At 46.2% G+C, this 16,668-nt stretch overlaps 1 protein-coding gene and 2 long non-coding RNA genes across 3 annotated transcripts; all 3 read left to right on the top strand.

The window, feature by feature from the left end:
- The first annotated feature begins 938 nt into the window (after positions 1–938).
- LOC139838643 (uncharacterized) lies at positions 939–4,187 on the top strand. The gene is made up of 3 exons (XR_011756310.1): positions 939–1,248; positions 2,562–2,643; positions 3,910–4,187. It is a non-coding gene; the product is annotated as an uncharacterized lncRNA (long non-coding RNA).
- A 1,013-nt stretch (positions 4,188–5,200) lies between these two features.
- Positions 5,201–9,083, top strand: LOC139838275 (uncharacterized). The gene is made up of 4 exons (XM_071827671.1): positions 5,201–6,122; positions 7,128–7,416; positions 7,795–8,536; positions 9,072–9,083. The coding sequence occupies exons 1-4, from the start codon at positions 5,201–5,203 to the stop codon at positions 9,081–9,083; spliced, it is 1,965 nt and encodes a 654-aa protein (XP_071683772.1).
- Positions 9,084–9,565: 482 nt separating this feature from the next.
- Positions 9,566–12,817, top strand: LOC139838644 (uncharacterized). Its single transcript, XR_011756311.1, has 3 exons — positions 9,566–9,879; positions 11,193–11,273; positions 12,540–12,817. It is a non-coding gene; the product is annotated as an uncharacterized lncRNA (long non-coding RNA).
- Positions 12,818–16,668: the final 3,851 nt, after the last annotated feature.

Raw genomic sequence — 16,668 nt, 5'->3', positions numbered from 1 at the left:
ACAAATTCAAGGAGTTGACTACGATGAGACCTTCTGTAACATCCCAAGAGTAATACATAGAACCTTTGTACCTTTTCTTGCATTGTGGTCATACCATCATATTGCATTCATGCATATAACCACTTGGTTTTATAAAATTGCATTGCTTTTGGTTTGGTTCTTTTTCCTTTGCTTGTGTTCTTCCTCTCTTTGCTCTTGGCTCTCACACTCTTGTGATGTTCCAAGAAAGGCAACACCATAACCTTTTCCCTCTTTTACCCTAACACAAAGGTCATGCCAAATTTTCTAAAATTTGGTTACAACCTTAATCTCTCTTCTACCTCTCCACTTTGCTAACCAACTTATTTTGAGTTGGAGATACTCTTTCCCAAATGGTTGGTTTAATATTTTGTAAAACTACTTTTGTTGCACATAAAATCATGGAGCCTTATTCCTTTTAGCTCTATGTATAATCCCCTCCTTTAATTCTATTCTCCCTCTTTCATCACATGTGTATGTGATTTCTTCTCATATTCTTCTCCCTTCAAATATTCAAACAACACCTTTTATCAAAATTCATAAAATAGCTTTTTATCTTGAAAAGAAATAAAACAGAAAATGAAAAGAAGAAATAAAAAGCAAACCCTAAGCTAACCTAACCCTTCTAACCCTAACCTTTTCTAACCGGCGGCCTGCTCCCTCTCTCTCTCTCACCGTAACCTGGCCCAGCTAGCCCATCTCCCCTCTCACCTCTGCAGCCCACCAGTTTGGCCCAAGAGGAAGCCTAGGAACCAGCCCAGCTACCCCTTACCGAAAACAGTAAACGGAGGCAGACCTTCTCACTTCACGTCGCCGTCCTCGCCACCTTTTCCTGGAAAGATATGGCGACGGCATCGTCTCTCCTCACGGCGACCTACTCCCCACCATCCTTTTATAAGCAGCACCAGCCTCCCAAACCCTACCCCTTTTTCCTCCTCCTCCAAACAGCCAGCCGCCACCATCCTCTCCCCCCTGGAACAAAACCCACCATCTCATCGCCGGCCACCACCACAACGCCATGGACAACCTCGGCATAACCTGAACAAGGGGGAGCACTTTAACCTCTCCTTCCCCTTCGCCTTCCTCCACACCTCGTCACCCCCAGAGCCTCAAGGACGCCAAGGCCTGCAGCCCGAGCTACTTCATCTTCTTCGTCTACCCGGCCACCTCTTGCCTTCCCAGCTCCGGCAGCCCCTCCGCCTCTCCTACCTGGTCACCGAGGACCACAGGGTGAGCAGCCTCCCTTCTTACACCTCCCCTGCATGCCTCTACCTCTCTGGTTCGGGAGAAAACGAAATCGAGATCGAGATCGAGAGGACCGAAAAGCTCCAGTTTTTGCTGTTTCACGGTGCTGTTTTCCGACGAGTCCCGCCGGCGAGTTACTCCACCCCAGCACGAGCACCTCACACCGTTGGAAAGCTGAGACGAAGGGCTACAACTTTCGTTTTGGAATCACTCAATTTCGTTGCCTGTAGACAACGCCACCTTCGTTCAAACTTTGATCCAGAAAACCGTTTTCAGTTTACATCTGTTCCTCGCCGTGTCTGGCCTCAACTTCCGACGATCACCGCCGGCGCCACGCTGCTCCGTCTCCACTCAAATATGTCCCATTACAATCTCCCCACTTCCCTCTTTCTCAACTCGTTGAGTACACATCGTTTCACCATCCAGTTTCGTCGCAATAGTAACTTTAAAAACCGTGCAGAAATACACCTACAGGAAACTGCAAGTGTCAATATTCAGTTTCAACTGTCAAATTCAGATAACGCTGGTGTATACCTTACCTTGTAATCAGCCTGTGTTGTAACAAATCCGTCGAGCTAGCCCACTGGCAGCGCTCGAGCCTCACACCACAGCAGCCCGGGTTCGAGTTCCCGCGGGCGCGAATTAAACCAAACTTTTTGGCGCGCCACGCGAGCAGTCCTACGTGGCATGTGACCCCACCGGTCAGCCACTGAGGCTAGTTCCAACCCGGTGTAAAATGTTTCCCGCCCATTTCAGTCCAAAATTTCGAATTCCTTTTTGCTTTTTCTGAAAATATGAAATCTGGCCTGTTTTCCAACAAATTAATTTTGCACTTTCCTTTTTCCAAATTTGACAAACTTTATGTCCAAATTCATCAGCAAAACATGAACTTTCCAAATATGAAGTTAGTTTTGGGTTTTGAATAAATAAAATTTGAACATATTTAAAATCTGATTTTAATTGAGTATTTATGGCATAAATCATATCTCCAATTTTACAATTCCAAATTCTGCAAACTTTATATCTATTTTCATCAGAAAAACGAGAGGAATTCAAATCTGGCATCCTCATGCATCATTGGCATCATCTCTGAAATTGCCCAATTAAAACTTGCACAATTGAATTAAGACAATATGTGACGGTGCTTATCATTTCATGTGAAATATGAGCACCCCACTTAATTTTGCCTTGCACAATCATATTGCCATGTCATCATGCATCATATTGCGCATTGCATCTACTTGTATTGATTTGTGCTATATCTTCCTTGTATGTGTTATTTGGTTCTTCTCGAGTAGACGCCGACGCAGAGCAGTACGAAAGGTGAGTACGAGCACCCTCAGGAGGATCGTGTCTGTGCTTCTACCGCTGATCTGACAGGCGAGCCCACCTCTTCACCTATTTTACAGTTTCTTGCTCTTTTGATCTATTGCTATCCCTATGTTGCGATTCTGTTGTGTCACGTGACCTATTCCACCTGTTACCTATATATCCGAATTACACCTCCTCGCCCTACCTATTGTTTGTTGTTTGCCAGCTTTGCGAGTCGTAGGCGAGTTTAGGGTTCCTGTTGATATCTCGAAATGTTCGGGATATCTTGTTGGGATATTGACACATGTACTACCTTTTCGAAAATGAAGTTGATAACTTTTGCTATAACTAAAAATTGATATGGGATAATAATATTGCAGAGGCATCGGTGAGCCCCTTTGCGAGAGCATCGGATTTTTGTCTCGCTTGTGTCCCCTAGGACCCGAGTTCTTGTTATCTGTTCTAAGACTGAGCGCGCTAACCACTCGCGGGAGATTTTATCGGGATCCCCCATCACCCATTACCATTTCTCAAGTCTGTTGAAAAGGGGGCCACAACCTTGGTTTTATTTGCCTATGCCATGTATGCCATGCTTTACTTACTGTTGCCTTCGGGTGTTTACTTCCTGTTGCCTTCGGGTGTTTATATTCTGTACTGTACATTGCGGAACGTTTAGCGAAGCGTGTGGTTTGCACGCCTAGCCGTTAACGCAAACCCTGAGTCCGCATCGGAGTACGGCCGAACTTCGTTTCGGGTAGCTTAGTCGGGTGGCCCCCCTAGGCATTCTTGTTGATCTGGGAACGGTCTTGTTGTGAGACTCCGCACTTGTCTATGCGGGTTCGAGCATGCGTGTATGGTAACATTGGTGCACCCCTGCAGGGTTATATCTTTTCGGAAAGCCGTGTCCGCGGTTATGGACGACTTGGAGCTGTTTAACTCGATCATAGAACAACTTACACCTAATGTTGTCGCTAATAACTTGCTAATTACTTGCGTAGTAAGTTAGCCTTATTATAATGGAATGGATATAAAATTGTCAACTGTGTGAGTGCCTTGCTAGTACCTCTTGGCTAAGGGGGACCGCGTTGGCTGGGTTTTGTTTGCAGAGTATAGAACTGCTAGCTTATGCGCTCTCTCATCTTCTCTGATAGACGATTGTTGTAGCGTGTCTCTTTTGGTTAGTTGCTTTGCTGCCGCTAAACTCCACCATATAGCCGGGCGAAGTTTATACCGCCCCCCAGCAAGCATAGCTGGTCTTGTCTCGCAAGTACGTGCCACTTGGTACTTACCCTCGTTTTTCTCTCTCTTTTCCGGAACCCGCTTTTCGACAAACAGGTACGACAGATGATGAGCAGTACGCAGGAGGCTACTTTGTCGAGTTCACGGACGACGACTTCGTTGCGTAGCAGGATCGTTCCTAAGGCAGCAGCCTGTGGCTTGTTGGTTATGGAACCCCCGCTTGATTATCTTCAGGACTCTTAGTCCAATTTGGATCTTGTCTGTACCCAGACTATTTGCTATCTTATGTATGATGTACTGATGGGACATGTGTCCTCTGTGTGTCATTTGGATCTTGCTCATTAGAGCGTTGCTATATATGAACTTTATTTCCATCTTTTGTGTCTTACATAGTCATGTTGTGATATTCGAGCTGTATTCTACCCTTGTATCCTGTGCACAGTGCGTGTATGTGTGAAGTGCACAGGAAGGTGAAGCACTCAGGCCTGGAAAGCCTAACGTGAGCCTTTGAGGTGGGTGATGTGTGCATGGGCGTGTCGAGCTGTTGCTTGGCCTACCCATAAGCTTGGGAATGCGAGGCGACCTCACGGTCCCTTGTAGTGACCTCATGCACATAAACCCCTCATACCTGCGCGCTCTGGGTTTTCCTACTCCTGGGGCTTACAGACTTGGTATCAGAGCAGGACTGCCTTTAGGAGCCCTTGCAGCGGACGAAGTTGTGTCTAGAAACTCATATTTTTTGGTAGCTATATAGGAAAACTTATGCGCGAGAGTAGGAATTCTGCTTTTACTTCTTACCCCACCCACCCTCCCTCTGGTAAGGAAGTGTAACGGTTTTTACTCTGTTCTTACCTGTTTCACCTAGGTTTCGACGTGTTCGGGGAAACCGTAGTGCCATAGGGAAAAATTGTTTTTCAAAATTTCTGTACTATGGTTGCTTCATTATCATCTGTTATCAATCTCCACATATAATCTATTCCTTTGCCATGTTGGTATTTTCATGCTAACATGTTTTCTCTCCGTTGTTCCCATGCCATCTTGACCACTTCTTGTTCCGGAGCCTTCTTTCTTTTCGTTATCATCATGGAAATTCTGTATACTCCATCAACCTGCGCTTCTGAGGCACCATGGCAGGTTGTGGGTTCCTTATCCCGCACCGCCAAGACAAGCTGCACAAGCTGGGTATGCTCCCCGCGCCGCAAACGCTGGGTATGCTCCCCGCCCTCCCACCCCACAGCTACAGCAGAGGACCTACCAACCTCCGCCAAGGCCGATGGGTCCACGTGCCGACCCCACATGCTACAAGTGTGGTCAGGTTGGGCACATCTCTACCTTCTGCCCTCAGAAGCTGCCTCCACCACCACCTCGCTCTACTCCGACACAAGCGATGGTTCGTGCACCAGCTCCGGGCCGTGCCTTCAACAACAACAACAGGCAAGGTCCGAGGGCTGCTCGCGTCAACAACCTCAACATCGAGCAGGCTGAACAAGCTACCGACGTCGTGCTTGGTACTTTGCTTGTTAACTCTATCCCTGCAAAAGTTCTGTTTGATACGGGAGCTTCACTTTCCTCTGTGTCGCTTCCGTTCTCTCAAAAGCACGAGTTACCGGTTGAGTACTTGTCCAAATCTTTCACGGTTGTTTCTCCCGGAGGAATGTTGGAAGCGCTAAGAATAAGTCATGGCAACCAAATTCAAATTGGAAACCATATGTTCCTTGCGTCCCTCATCGAGCTAAGATCTTCTGGTATCGATGTCATCCTTGGCATGGATTGGTTGAAGGCCAACAAAGTTGTCATTGATTGCGCCAAGCATTCAGTTTCTCTTCCTACTCCGACAGGAACCTTGACCTATACACCTTCTCAAACACCTTCCGTTCAGCTCTTTGCTTTGAATCCTAGTTCTCTTCCGGAGCTTGAGTCTATACCGGTGGTTTGCGACTTTCCTGATGTTTTTCCTGAAGAACTCCCAGGTATGCCACCTGACAGGGCTGTTGAGTTCGTCATTGAACTAGAGCCTGGAACAGCTCCTATCTCAAAGCGGCCATACAAGATGGGTCCAAATGAGTTGGCTGAACTCAAGAAGCAGCTTGACGAGTTGCAAAAACTTGGTTTCATTCAGCCAAGCACTTCTCCATGGGGTTGTCCTACCATCTTCGTCAGGAAAAAGGATAAAACTGATCGATTGGTGGTTGACTACCGCCCTCCCAATGAGAAAACGATCAAGAATACATATCCTCTTCCTCGCATCAATGAGCTCTTTGATCAGCTTGCGGGTGCAACTGTGTTCTCTAAGATGGATTTGAGAAGCGGTTATCACCAAATCAAAATCCGCAAAGAGGATGTACCCAAGACAGCCTTCAAAACTCGTTATGGTCTCTATGAATACACCGTCATGTCTTTTGGCCTCACTAATGCTCCTGCCACTTTCTCTCGTTTGATGAACTACATTTTCATGGAGTACCTCGACAAGTTTGTGGTAGTTTATCTCGATGATATCCTTGTCTACTCCAAGTCCAATGAGGAGCATGAAGAGCATCTTCGCCTCATCCTCATGAAGCTTCGTGAACACCGTCTCTATGCCAAGTTCTCCAAATGTGAATTCTGGCTTCCTCAAGTCGTCTATCTTGGGCATGTCATTTCTGGAAAAGGCATTGCTGTCAATCCTGAAACCGTCAAGGCAATCGTTGAATGGCTTCCTCCGAAGAATGTCAAGCAAGTGAGAAGTTTCCTCGGTTTGGCAAGTTACTGCCGCCGCTTCGTTGAGAATTTCTCCAAGATCGCCAAGCCTCTTACCGATCTTCTCAAGAAAGACAAGAAGTTCCTTTGGTCTCCTCAATGTCAAGAAAGCTTTGACCTCCTCAAGCAGAAGCTCACTTCCACACCTGTCCTTATTCTACCAGATACTTCTAAACCTTTCCAGATTTTCTGTGATGCCTCTCTTCATGGACTAGGTGCTGTCCTCATGCAAGAACATCAAGTTGTGGCGTATGCTTCTCGTCAGTTGAAAAAGCATGAACTCAACTATCCCACACATGATCTTGAGCTTGCAGCCGTGTTACATGCTTTAATAACATGGCGCCAATACTTGTTGGGCAACAAATGTGAGATCTTCACCGACCACAAGAGTCTCAAATACATCTTCACCCAACCTAACTTGAACCTCCGTCAAACGAGATGGATGGAAACCATCAAGGACTTTGATCTGTCTATCAACTACACTCCAGGCAAAGCTAATGTCATGGCTGACGCCCTTAGTCGGAAGTCCTATTGCAACAACCTCATGATTCAAGAAAGTCAACCTGCTCTTTATGAAGAATTCAGGAAGTTGAATCTTGAGCTCGTTCCCCAAGGCTACCTGGCAAACTTGGTGATCACGCAGACTCTTGAAGATAAGATCCGAAAAGGACAGTTGCGAGATATTTGCAGCAAGAACATCAAAGAGAATATGCACAAGCCCAAGTACAAGTCCTTCTCTATCGACGATCAAGGAACTCTGTTCTTCCAAGGTCGTTTTGTTGTTCCGAACGATCCAGACCTGAGAAACCTCATTCTCAAAGAAGCTCACGACACTCATCTTTCTATCCATCCTGGCAGCACAAAGATGTATCTCGATATCAAGTCTACCTATTGGTGGACTAGGATGAAAAGAGATGCTGCTCGCTATGTCTCAGAATGTGATGTCTGTCGCTGTGTCAAAGCAGAACATCAGAGACCTGCCGGTGTCCTCCAACCCCTGAAGATTCCTGAGTGGAAATGGGATAAGATTGAGATGGATTTCGTAACTGGTTTTCCAAAGTCTCGAAAAGGCAATGATGCTATCTTCGTGGTGATCGACCGTCTTTCCAAGGTTGCTCACTTCCTTCCGGTCAAAGAGACAATATCTGCTAGTCAGTTGGCTGAGCTCTACACTGCAAAGATCGTCTCTCTTCATGGTGTTCCCTTGGAAATAAGCTCTGATCGCGGAAGTATCTTCACTTCCAGATTTTGGGCTAGCTTTCAGAAAGCTATGGGAACTAATCTGCTCTTCAAGATGACTTACCATCCGCAAACGAGTGGGCAAGTCGAAAGAGTAAATCAGATTCTCGAGGACATGCTCCGTGCCTGTGTTATCTCCTTCGGCATGAAATGGGAAGAATGCCTTCCATTCGCTGAGTTCTCTTACAACAACAGCTATCAAGCCAGTTTGGGCATGGCACCTTTCGAAGCTCTCTATGGTCGCAAATGCAGAACACCTCTAAACTGGTCTGAAACCGGTGAAAGGCAAATCTTTGGCCCCGATGTCATCAACGAGGCTGAAGAAAAGGTGCGAATCATTCGTGACAATCTGAAGATAGCACAATCTCGGCAGAAAAGCTATTATGACAGCAAGCACCGGGATATGATCTATCAACCTGGAGATCAAGCTTACCTTCGTGTTACTCCTATGAGGGGCACACATCGCTTTGGTATCAAAGGCAAGCTGGCGCCAAGATACATTGGTCCCTTCAAAGTTCTAGCAAAGCGTGGTGAAGTCGCTTACCTCCTTGAACTCCCTGAGAAGCTCTCCAAAGTGCACGATGTTTTCCACGTGTCACAGCTAAAGAAGTGCTTCAAAGATCCGGACCGTGCAGTTGATCACGAGTCCATCGACCTCCAAGAAGACCTCACCTACAAAGAGCATCCCGTTCGGATTCTTGATGAAGCTGAACGTCGAACTCGCAACAACTCTGTCAAGTTCCTCAAGGTGCAGTGGTCGCACCATTCCGATAAAGAAGCAACTTGGGAGCGGGAAGATCAACTCCGTTCCGAGTACCCGTCCTTCTTCTCTTCTTCCTGAGAATCTCGGGGCACGATTCCTTCAAGGGGGGGCGTTTGTAACATCCCAAGAGTAATACATAGAACCTTTGTACCTTTTCTTGCATTGTGGTCATACCATCATATTGCATTCATGCATATAACCACTTGGTTTTATAAAATTGCATTGCTTTTGGTTTGGTTCTTTTTCCTTTGCTTGTGTTCTTCCTCTCTTTGCTCTTGGCTCTCACACTCTTGTGATGTTCCAAGAAAGGCAACACCATAACCTTCTCCCTCTTTTACCCTAACACAAAGGTCATGCCAAATTTTCTAAAATTTGGTTACAACCTTAATCTCTCTTCTACCTCTCCACTTTGCTAACCAACTTATTTTGAGTTGGAGATACTCTTTCCCAAATGGTTGGTTTAATATTTTGTAAAACTACTTTTGTTGCACATAAAATCATGGAGCCTTATTCCTTTTAGCTCTATGTATAATCCCCTCCTTTAATTCTATTCTCCCTCTTTCATCACATGTGTATGTGATTTCTTCTCATATTCTTCTCCCTTCAAATATTCAAACAACACCTTTTATCAAAATTCATAAAATAGCTTTTTATCTTGAAAAGAAATAAAACAGAAAATGAAAAGAAGAAATAAAAAGCAAACCCTAAGCTAACCTAACCCTTCTAACCCTAACCTTTTCTAACCGGCGGCCTGCTCCCTCTCTCTCTCTCACCGTAACCTGGCCCAGCTAGCCCATCTCCCCTCTCACCTCTGCAGCCCACCAGTTTGGCCCAAGAGGAAGCCTAGGAACCAGCCCAGCTACCCCTTACCGAAAACAGTAAACGGAGGCAGACCTTCTAACTTCACGTCGCCGTCCTCGCCACCTTTTCCTGGAAAGATATGGCGACGGCATCGTCTCTCCTCACGGCGACCTGCTCCCCACCATCCTTTTATAAGCAGCACCAGCCTCCCAAACCCTACCCCTTTTTCCTCCTCCTCCAAACAGCCAGCCGCCACCATCCTCTCCCCCCTGGAACAAAACCCACCATCTCATCGCCGGCCACCACCACAACGCCATGGACAACCTCGGCATAACCTGAACAAGGGGGAGCACTTTAACCTCTCCTTCCCCTTCGCCTTCCTCCACACCTCGTCACCCCCAGAGCCTCAAGGACGCCAAGGCCTGCAGCCCGAGCTACTTCATCTTCTTCGTCTACCCGGCCACCTCTTGCCTTCCCAGCTCCGGCAGCCCCTCCGCCTCTCCTACCTGGTCACCGAGGACCACAGGGTGAGCAGCCTCCCTTCTTACACCTCCCCTGCATGCCTCTACCTCTCTGGTTCGGGAGAAAACGAAATCGAGATCGAGATCGAGAGGACCGAAAAGCTCCAGTTTTTGCTGTTTCACGGTGCTGTTTTCCGACGAGTCCCGCCGGCGAGTTACTCCACCCCAGCACGAGCACCTCACACCGTTGGAAAGCTGAGACGAAGGGCTACAACTTTCGTTTTGGAATCACTCAATTTCGTTGCCTGTAGACAACGCCACCTTCGTTCAAACTTTGATCCAGAAAACCGTTTTCAGTTTACATCTGTTCCTCGCCGTGTCTGGCCTCAACTTCCGACGATCACCGCCGGCGCCACGCTGCTCCGTCTCCACTCAAATATGTCCCATTACAATCTCCCCACTTCCCTCTTTCTCAACTCGTTGAGTACACATCGTTTCACCGTCCAGTTTCGTCGCAATAGTAACTTTAAAAACCGTGCAGAAATACACCTACAGGAAACTGCAAGTGTCAATATTCAGTTTCAACTGTCAAATTCAGATAACGCTGGTGTATACCTTACCTTGTAATCAGCCTGTGTTGTAACAAATCCGTCGAGCTAGCCCACTGGCAGCGCTCGAGCCTCACACCACAGCAGCCCGGGTTCGAGTTCCCGCGGGCGTGAATTAAACCAAACTTTTTGGCGCGCCACGCGAGCAGTCCTACGTGGCATGTGACCCCACCGGTCAGCCACTGAGGCTAGTTCCAACCCGGTGTAAAATGTTTCCCGCCCATTTCAGTCCAAAATTTCGAATTCCTTTTTGCTTTTTCTGAAAATATGAAATCTGGCCTGTTTTCCAACAAATTAATTTTGCACTTTCCTTTTTCCAAATTTGACAAACTTTATGTCCAAATTCATCAGCAAAACATGAACTTTCCAAATATGAAGTTAGTTTTGGGTTTTGAATAAATAAAATTTGAACATATTTAAAATCTGATTTTAATTGAGTATTTATGGCATAAATCATATCTCCAATTTTACAATTCCAAATTCTGCAAACTTTATATCTATTTTCATCAGAAAAACGAGAGGAATTCAAATCTGGCATCCTCATGCATCATTGGCATCATCTCTGAAATTGCCCAATTAAAACTTGCACAATTGAATTAAGACAATATGTGACGGTGCTTATCATTTCATGTGAAATATGAGCACCCCACTTAATTTTGCCTTGCACAATCATATTGCCATGTCATCATGCATCATATTGCGCATTGCATCTACTTGTATTGATTTGTGCTATATCTTCCTTGTATGTGTTATTTGGTTCTTCTCGAGTAGACGCCGACGCAGAGCAGTACGAGCAGGAGTACGAGCACCCTCAGGAGGATCGTGTCTGTGCTTCTACCGCTGATCTGACAGGCGAGCCCACCTCTTCACCTATTTTACAGTTTCTTGCTCTTTTGATCTATTGCTATCCCTATGTTGCGATTCTGTTGTGTCACGTGACCTATTCCACCTGTTACCTATATATCCGAATTACACCTCCTCGCCCTACCTATTGTTTGTTGTTTGCCAGCTTTGCGAGTCGTAGGCGAGTTTAGGGTTCCTGTTGATATCTCGAAATGTTCGGGATATCTTGTTGGGATATTGACACATGTACTACCTTTTCGAAAATGAAGTTGATAACTTTTGCTATAACTAAAAATTGATATGGGATAATAATATTGCAGAGGCATCGGTGAGCCCCTTTGCGAGAGCATCGGATTTTTGTCTCGCTTGTGTCCCCTAGGACCCGAGTTCTTGTTATCTGTTCTAAGACTGAGCGCGCTAACCACTCGCGGGAGATTTTATCGGGATCCCCCATCACCCATTACCATTTCTCAAGTCTGTTGAAAAGGGGGCCACAACCTTGGTTTTATTTGCCTATGCCATGTATGCCATGCTTTACTTACTGTTGCCTTCGGGTGTTTACTTCATGTTGCCTTCGGGTGTTTATATTCTGTACTGTACATTGCGGAACGTTTAGCGAAGCGTGTGGTTTGCACGCCTAGCCGTTAACGCAAACCCTGAGTCCGCATCGGAGTACGGCCGAACTTCGTTTCGGGTAGCTTAGTCGGGTGGCCCCCCTAGGCATTCTTGTTGATCTGGGAACGGTCTTGTTGTGAGACTCCGCACTTGTCTATGCGGGTTCGAGCATGCGTGTATGGTAACATTGGTGCACCCCTGCAGGGTTATATCTTTTCGGAAAGCCGTGTCCGCGGTTATGGACGACTTGGAGCTGTTTAACTCGATCATAGAACAACTTACACCTAATGTTGTCGCTAATAACTTGCTAATTACTTGTGTAGTAAGTTAGCCTTATTATAATGGAATGGATATAAAATTGTCAACTGTGTGAGTGCCTTGCTAGTACCTCTTGGCTAAGGGGGACCGCGTTGGCTGGGTTTTGTTTGCAGAGTATAGAACTGCTAGCTTATGCGCTCTCTCATCTTCTCTGATAGACGATTGTTGTAGCGTGTCTCTTTTGGTTAGTTGCTTTGCTGCCGCTAAACTCCACCATATAGCCGGGCGAAGTTTATACCGCCCCCCAGCAAGCATAGCTGGTCTTGTCTCGCAAGTACGTGCCACTTGGTACTTACCCTCGTTTTTCTCTCTCTTTTCCGGAACCCGCTTTTCGACAAACAGGTACGACAGATGATGAGCATTAAGCAGTAGGATACTTTGTCGAGTTCACGGACGACGACTTCGTTGCGTAGCAGGATCGTTCCTAAGGCAGCAGCCTGTGGCTTGTTGGTTATGGAACCCCCGCTTGATTATCTTCAGGACTCTTAGTCCAATTTGGATCTTGTCTGTACCCAGACTATTTGCTATCTTATGTATGATGTACTGATGGGACATGTGTCCTCTGTGTGTCATTTGGATCTTGCTCATTAGAGCGTTGCTATATATGAACTTTATTTCCATCTTTTGTGTCTTACATAGTCATGTTGTGATATTCGAGCTGTATTCTACCCTTGTATCCTGTGCACAGTGCGTGTATGTGTGAAGTGCACAGGAAGGTGAAGCACTCAGGCCTGGAAAGCCTAACGTGAGCCTTTGAGGTGGGTGATGTGTGCATGGGCGTGTCGAGCTGTTGCTTGGCCTACCCATAAGCTTGGGAATGCGAGGCGACCTCACGGTCCCTTGTAGTGACCTCATGCACATAAACCCCTCATACCTGCGCGCTCTGGGTTTTCCTACTCCTGGGGCTTACACCTTCTCACCTGTAGCGAAGCTAAAGTCTGTGAGGATTTTGTTAGCAATAGCTGCATTTTTCGATTATGAGATTTGGCAGATGGATGTCAAAAAGGTGTTCCTTAATGGTGACATTGAGGAAGAGTTGTATATGGTACAACCCAAAGGTTTTGTCGATCCTAAAAATGCTGACAAGGTATGCAAACTTCAGCGTTCCATTTATGGACTGAAGCAAGCATCCCGGAGTTGGAACCGACACTTTGATAAGGTGATCAAAGACTTCGGGTTTATACAGACTCATGGTGAGGCCTGTATTTACAAGAAAGTGAGTGGGAGCTCTGTAGCGTTCCTGATATTATATGTAGATGACATATTATTGTTTGGGAATGATATAGAACTACTAAGCAGTGTTAAAGGTTATTCGAATAAGTGTTTTTCAATGAAAGACCTTGGTGAAGCAGCGTACATTTTAGGCATCAAGATTTATAGAGATAGATCAAGACGCCTAATAGAGCTTTCACAGAGTACATACTTGGACAAGATTCTAAAGAAGTTTAGAATGAATGAAAGCAAGAAAGGGTTCTTGCCTATGTTGCCAGGTAAGGTCTTGAGTAAAACTCAAGGTCCAGCTACGGCAGAAGAAAGAGAGAGGATGAACAAGATCCCCTATGCCTCGGCAGTAGGCTCTATCATGTATGCCATGCTGTGTACTAGACCGGATATCGCACATGCTGTTAGTTTGACCAGCAGATATCAAAGTGATCCAGGAATGGAACACTGGACAGGTCAAGAATATCCTGAAGTACTTGAAAAGGACTAAGGATATGTTTCTTTGTTATGGCGGAGACCAAGAGCTCGTTGTAACCAGCTACACCGATGCAAGTTGGAACACCGATCCCGATGACTCTAAGTCTCGGCCTGGTACGTGTTTATATTGAATGGTGCTGCAAAGCAGTCGGATGAGTTCCAAGCAAAGGCACGGTGGCGAAGTCTTCAATCAATCGTAATACATAGCGGCTTCGGAGGCTTCATCGGAAGCGGTATGGATGAAGAGGTTCATTGTTGAGATTGGTGTGGTTCCTAGTGCATTGGACCCATTAGTCATCTATTGTGACAACATGGGTGCCATCGCCAATGCACAAGAACCAAGGTCACACAAGAAGCTGAAGCATATCAAGCTGCGTTTTCATTCGATTCACGAGTACATCGAAGATGGTGAAGTAAAGATTTGCAAAGTACACACAGATCTGAATGTGGCAGATCCGTTGACTAAAGCTCTCCCTAGGGCAAAGCATGACCAACACCAGAATGCCATGGGTGTTAGGTACCTTACAATGTAATCTAGATTATTGACTCTAGTGCAAGTGGGAGACTGTTGGAGATATGCCCAAGAGGCAACAATAAAGTGGTTATTATAATATATCTTTGTGTTTATGATAAATGTTTGCATACCATGCTATAATTGTATTAACCGAAACATTGATACATGTGTGTTATGTAAACAACAAGGAGTCCCTAGTAAGCCTCTTGTATAACTAGCCTGTTGATTAATAGATGATCATGGTTTCGTGATCATGAACATTGGATGTTATTAATAACAAGGTTATGTCATTAGATGAATGATGTAATGGACACACACCCATATAAGCGTAGCATAAGATCACGTCATTAAGTTCAAACTTGCTATAAGCTTTCGATACATAGTTACCTAAGTCCTTCGACCATGAGATCATGTAAATCACTTACACCGGAAGGATGCTTTGATTACATCAAATGCCACTGCGTAAATGGGTGATTATAAAGATGGGATTAAGTATTCGGAAAGTGTGAGTTGAGGCATATGGATCAAGAGTGGGATTTGTCCATCCCGATGACGGATAGATATACTCTGGGCCCTCTCGGTGGAATGTCGTCTGATTAGCTTGCAAGCATGTGATTAAGATCACAAGAGATGACATACCACGGTACGAGTAAAGAGTACTTGTCGGTAACGAGGTTGAACAAAGCATGGGGATACCGATGATCGAACCTCGGACAAGTAAAGTATCGCGTGACAAAAGGAATCGGTATCGTATGTAATTGGTTCAATCGATCACTAAGTTATCGTTGAATGTGTGGGAGCCATTATGGATCTCCAGATCCCGCTATTGGTTATTGGTCGGAGAGGAGTCTCAACCATGTATGCATAGTTCACGAACCGCAGGGTGACACACTTAAGGTTTGATGTCGTTTTAAGTAGATATGAAATATGGAATGGAGTTCGAATGTTGTTCGGAGTCTCGGATGGGATCCAGGACATCACGAGGAGGTCCGGAATGGTCCGGAGAATAAGATTCATATATAGGAAGTCACTTTCCAAGTTTGGAAAATGATCCGGTGCATTTATGGAAGGCGCTAGAATGTTCTAGAACCTTCCGGAAGAAATCACCATGGAAGGTGGAGTCCCGGAAGGACTCCACCAACCCTAACCAGCCAACCAAGTGGGAAGGTGGAGTCCATGGTGGACTCCACCTCCTTGGCCGGCCACTAAGGGGGGAAAGGGAGCAGTCCTTGTCCCCCTAGGTTTCGTCCATATGGCAGTTTTTGAATTGGGGTCTTATTCAGATCTTTGGGCAAACACTTGGGTGTTCCACCTATATAAAGAGGGGGAGAGAGGGGCTGGCCGGCCACACCAAGAACACCAAGAGCACCACCTAGGGCACCCAGGCCGGCGCCCCCTCAAGCACCCTCTCTCCCAAAACCCTAGCGGTTCCCTCCTCCCTCTCTCTCCCGCATAGCTTAGGCGAAGCCCTGCCGGAGATCTCCACCACCACCGCCACCACGCCGTCGTGCTGTCGGGATTCCGAGGAGGATCTAATACTTCCGCTGCCCGCTGGAACGGGGAGAAGGACGTCGTCATCAACACCGAACGTGTGACCGAGTACGGAGGTGCTGCCCGACTGTGGCACCGTCAAGATCTTCTACGCGCTTTTGAAAGCGGCAAGTGATCGACTACATCAACAACGAGATCTAATCTCGTAGGCTTTGGAATTTTCGAGGGTTAGTCTCATGATCTTCTCGTTGCTACCATCTTCTTGATTGGATCTTGGCTTGTTATTCGTTCTTGCGGTAGGAAAATTTTTGTTTTCTATGCTACGAATCCCATCAAAAAGTGCATCTCCATTTTATTCCAACAGAAACATCATGAATCATTACATCAATGAGGCGACGATCCACTTTGAACAGCCTAACATCCACACTCTCATCCCAGAAGACAGCTAGGCCACCTCCTTTCCCTTTTTCACAGAAGGTGACCACATTTTTGAGACCAAGTCTCCACCTCAATCCCTCTACCACATTTTATTCTACCTAGTTTCAGAAAGAAATAAAAATTTCGGCTGGTGTACCTGCATAAGCCTCATGAGTTCTTGAACTTTCTCGAGTCGGCCCAAACCCCGACAGTTCCAGCATAGGATTTTCATGGCTCCTGATGGGCGACTACACTCGCGCCCGCCAGTTTCCCGGCAACCCCAAGGCCGGTTGCTTCCTTGTCTTCCTCCACCTGAGTCTTGTCTTCTCCAGCAGACTCCTCCACCCTCTC

The sequence above is a fragment of the Lolium perenne genome, chromosome 3, assembly GCF_019359855.2.
Source record: "Lolium perenne isolate Kyuss_39 chromosome 3, Kyuss_2.0, whole genome shotgun sequence".
NCBI lineage: Eukaryota > Viridiplantae > Streptophyta > Magnoliopsida > Poales > Poaceae > Lolium > Lolium perenne.
This window is presented reverse-complemented; position numbering and strand designations above follow the sequence as displayed.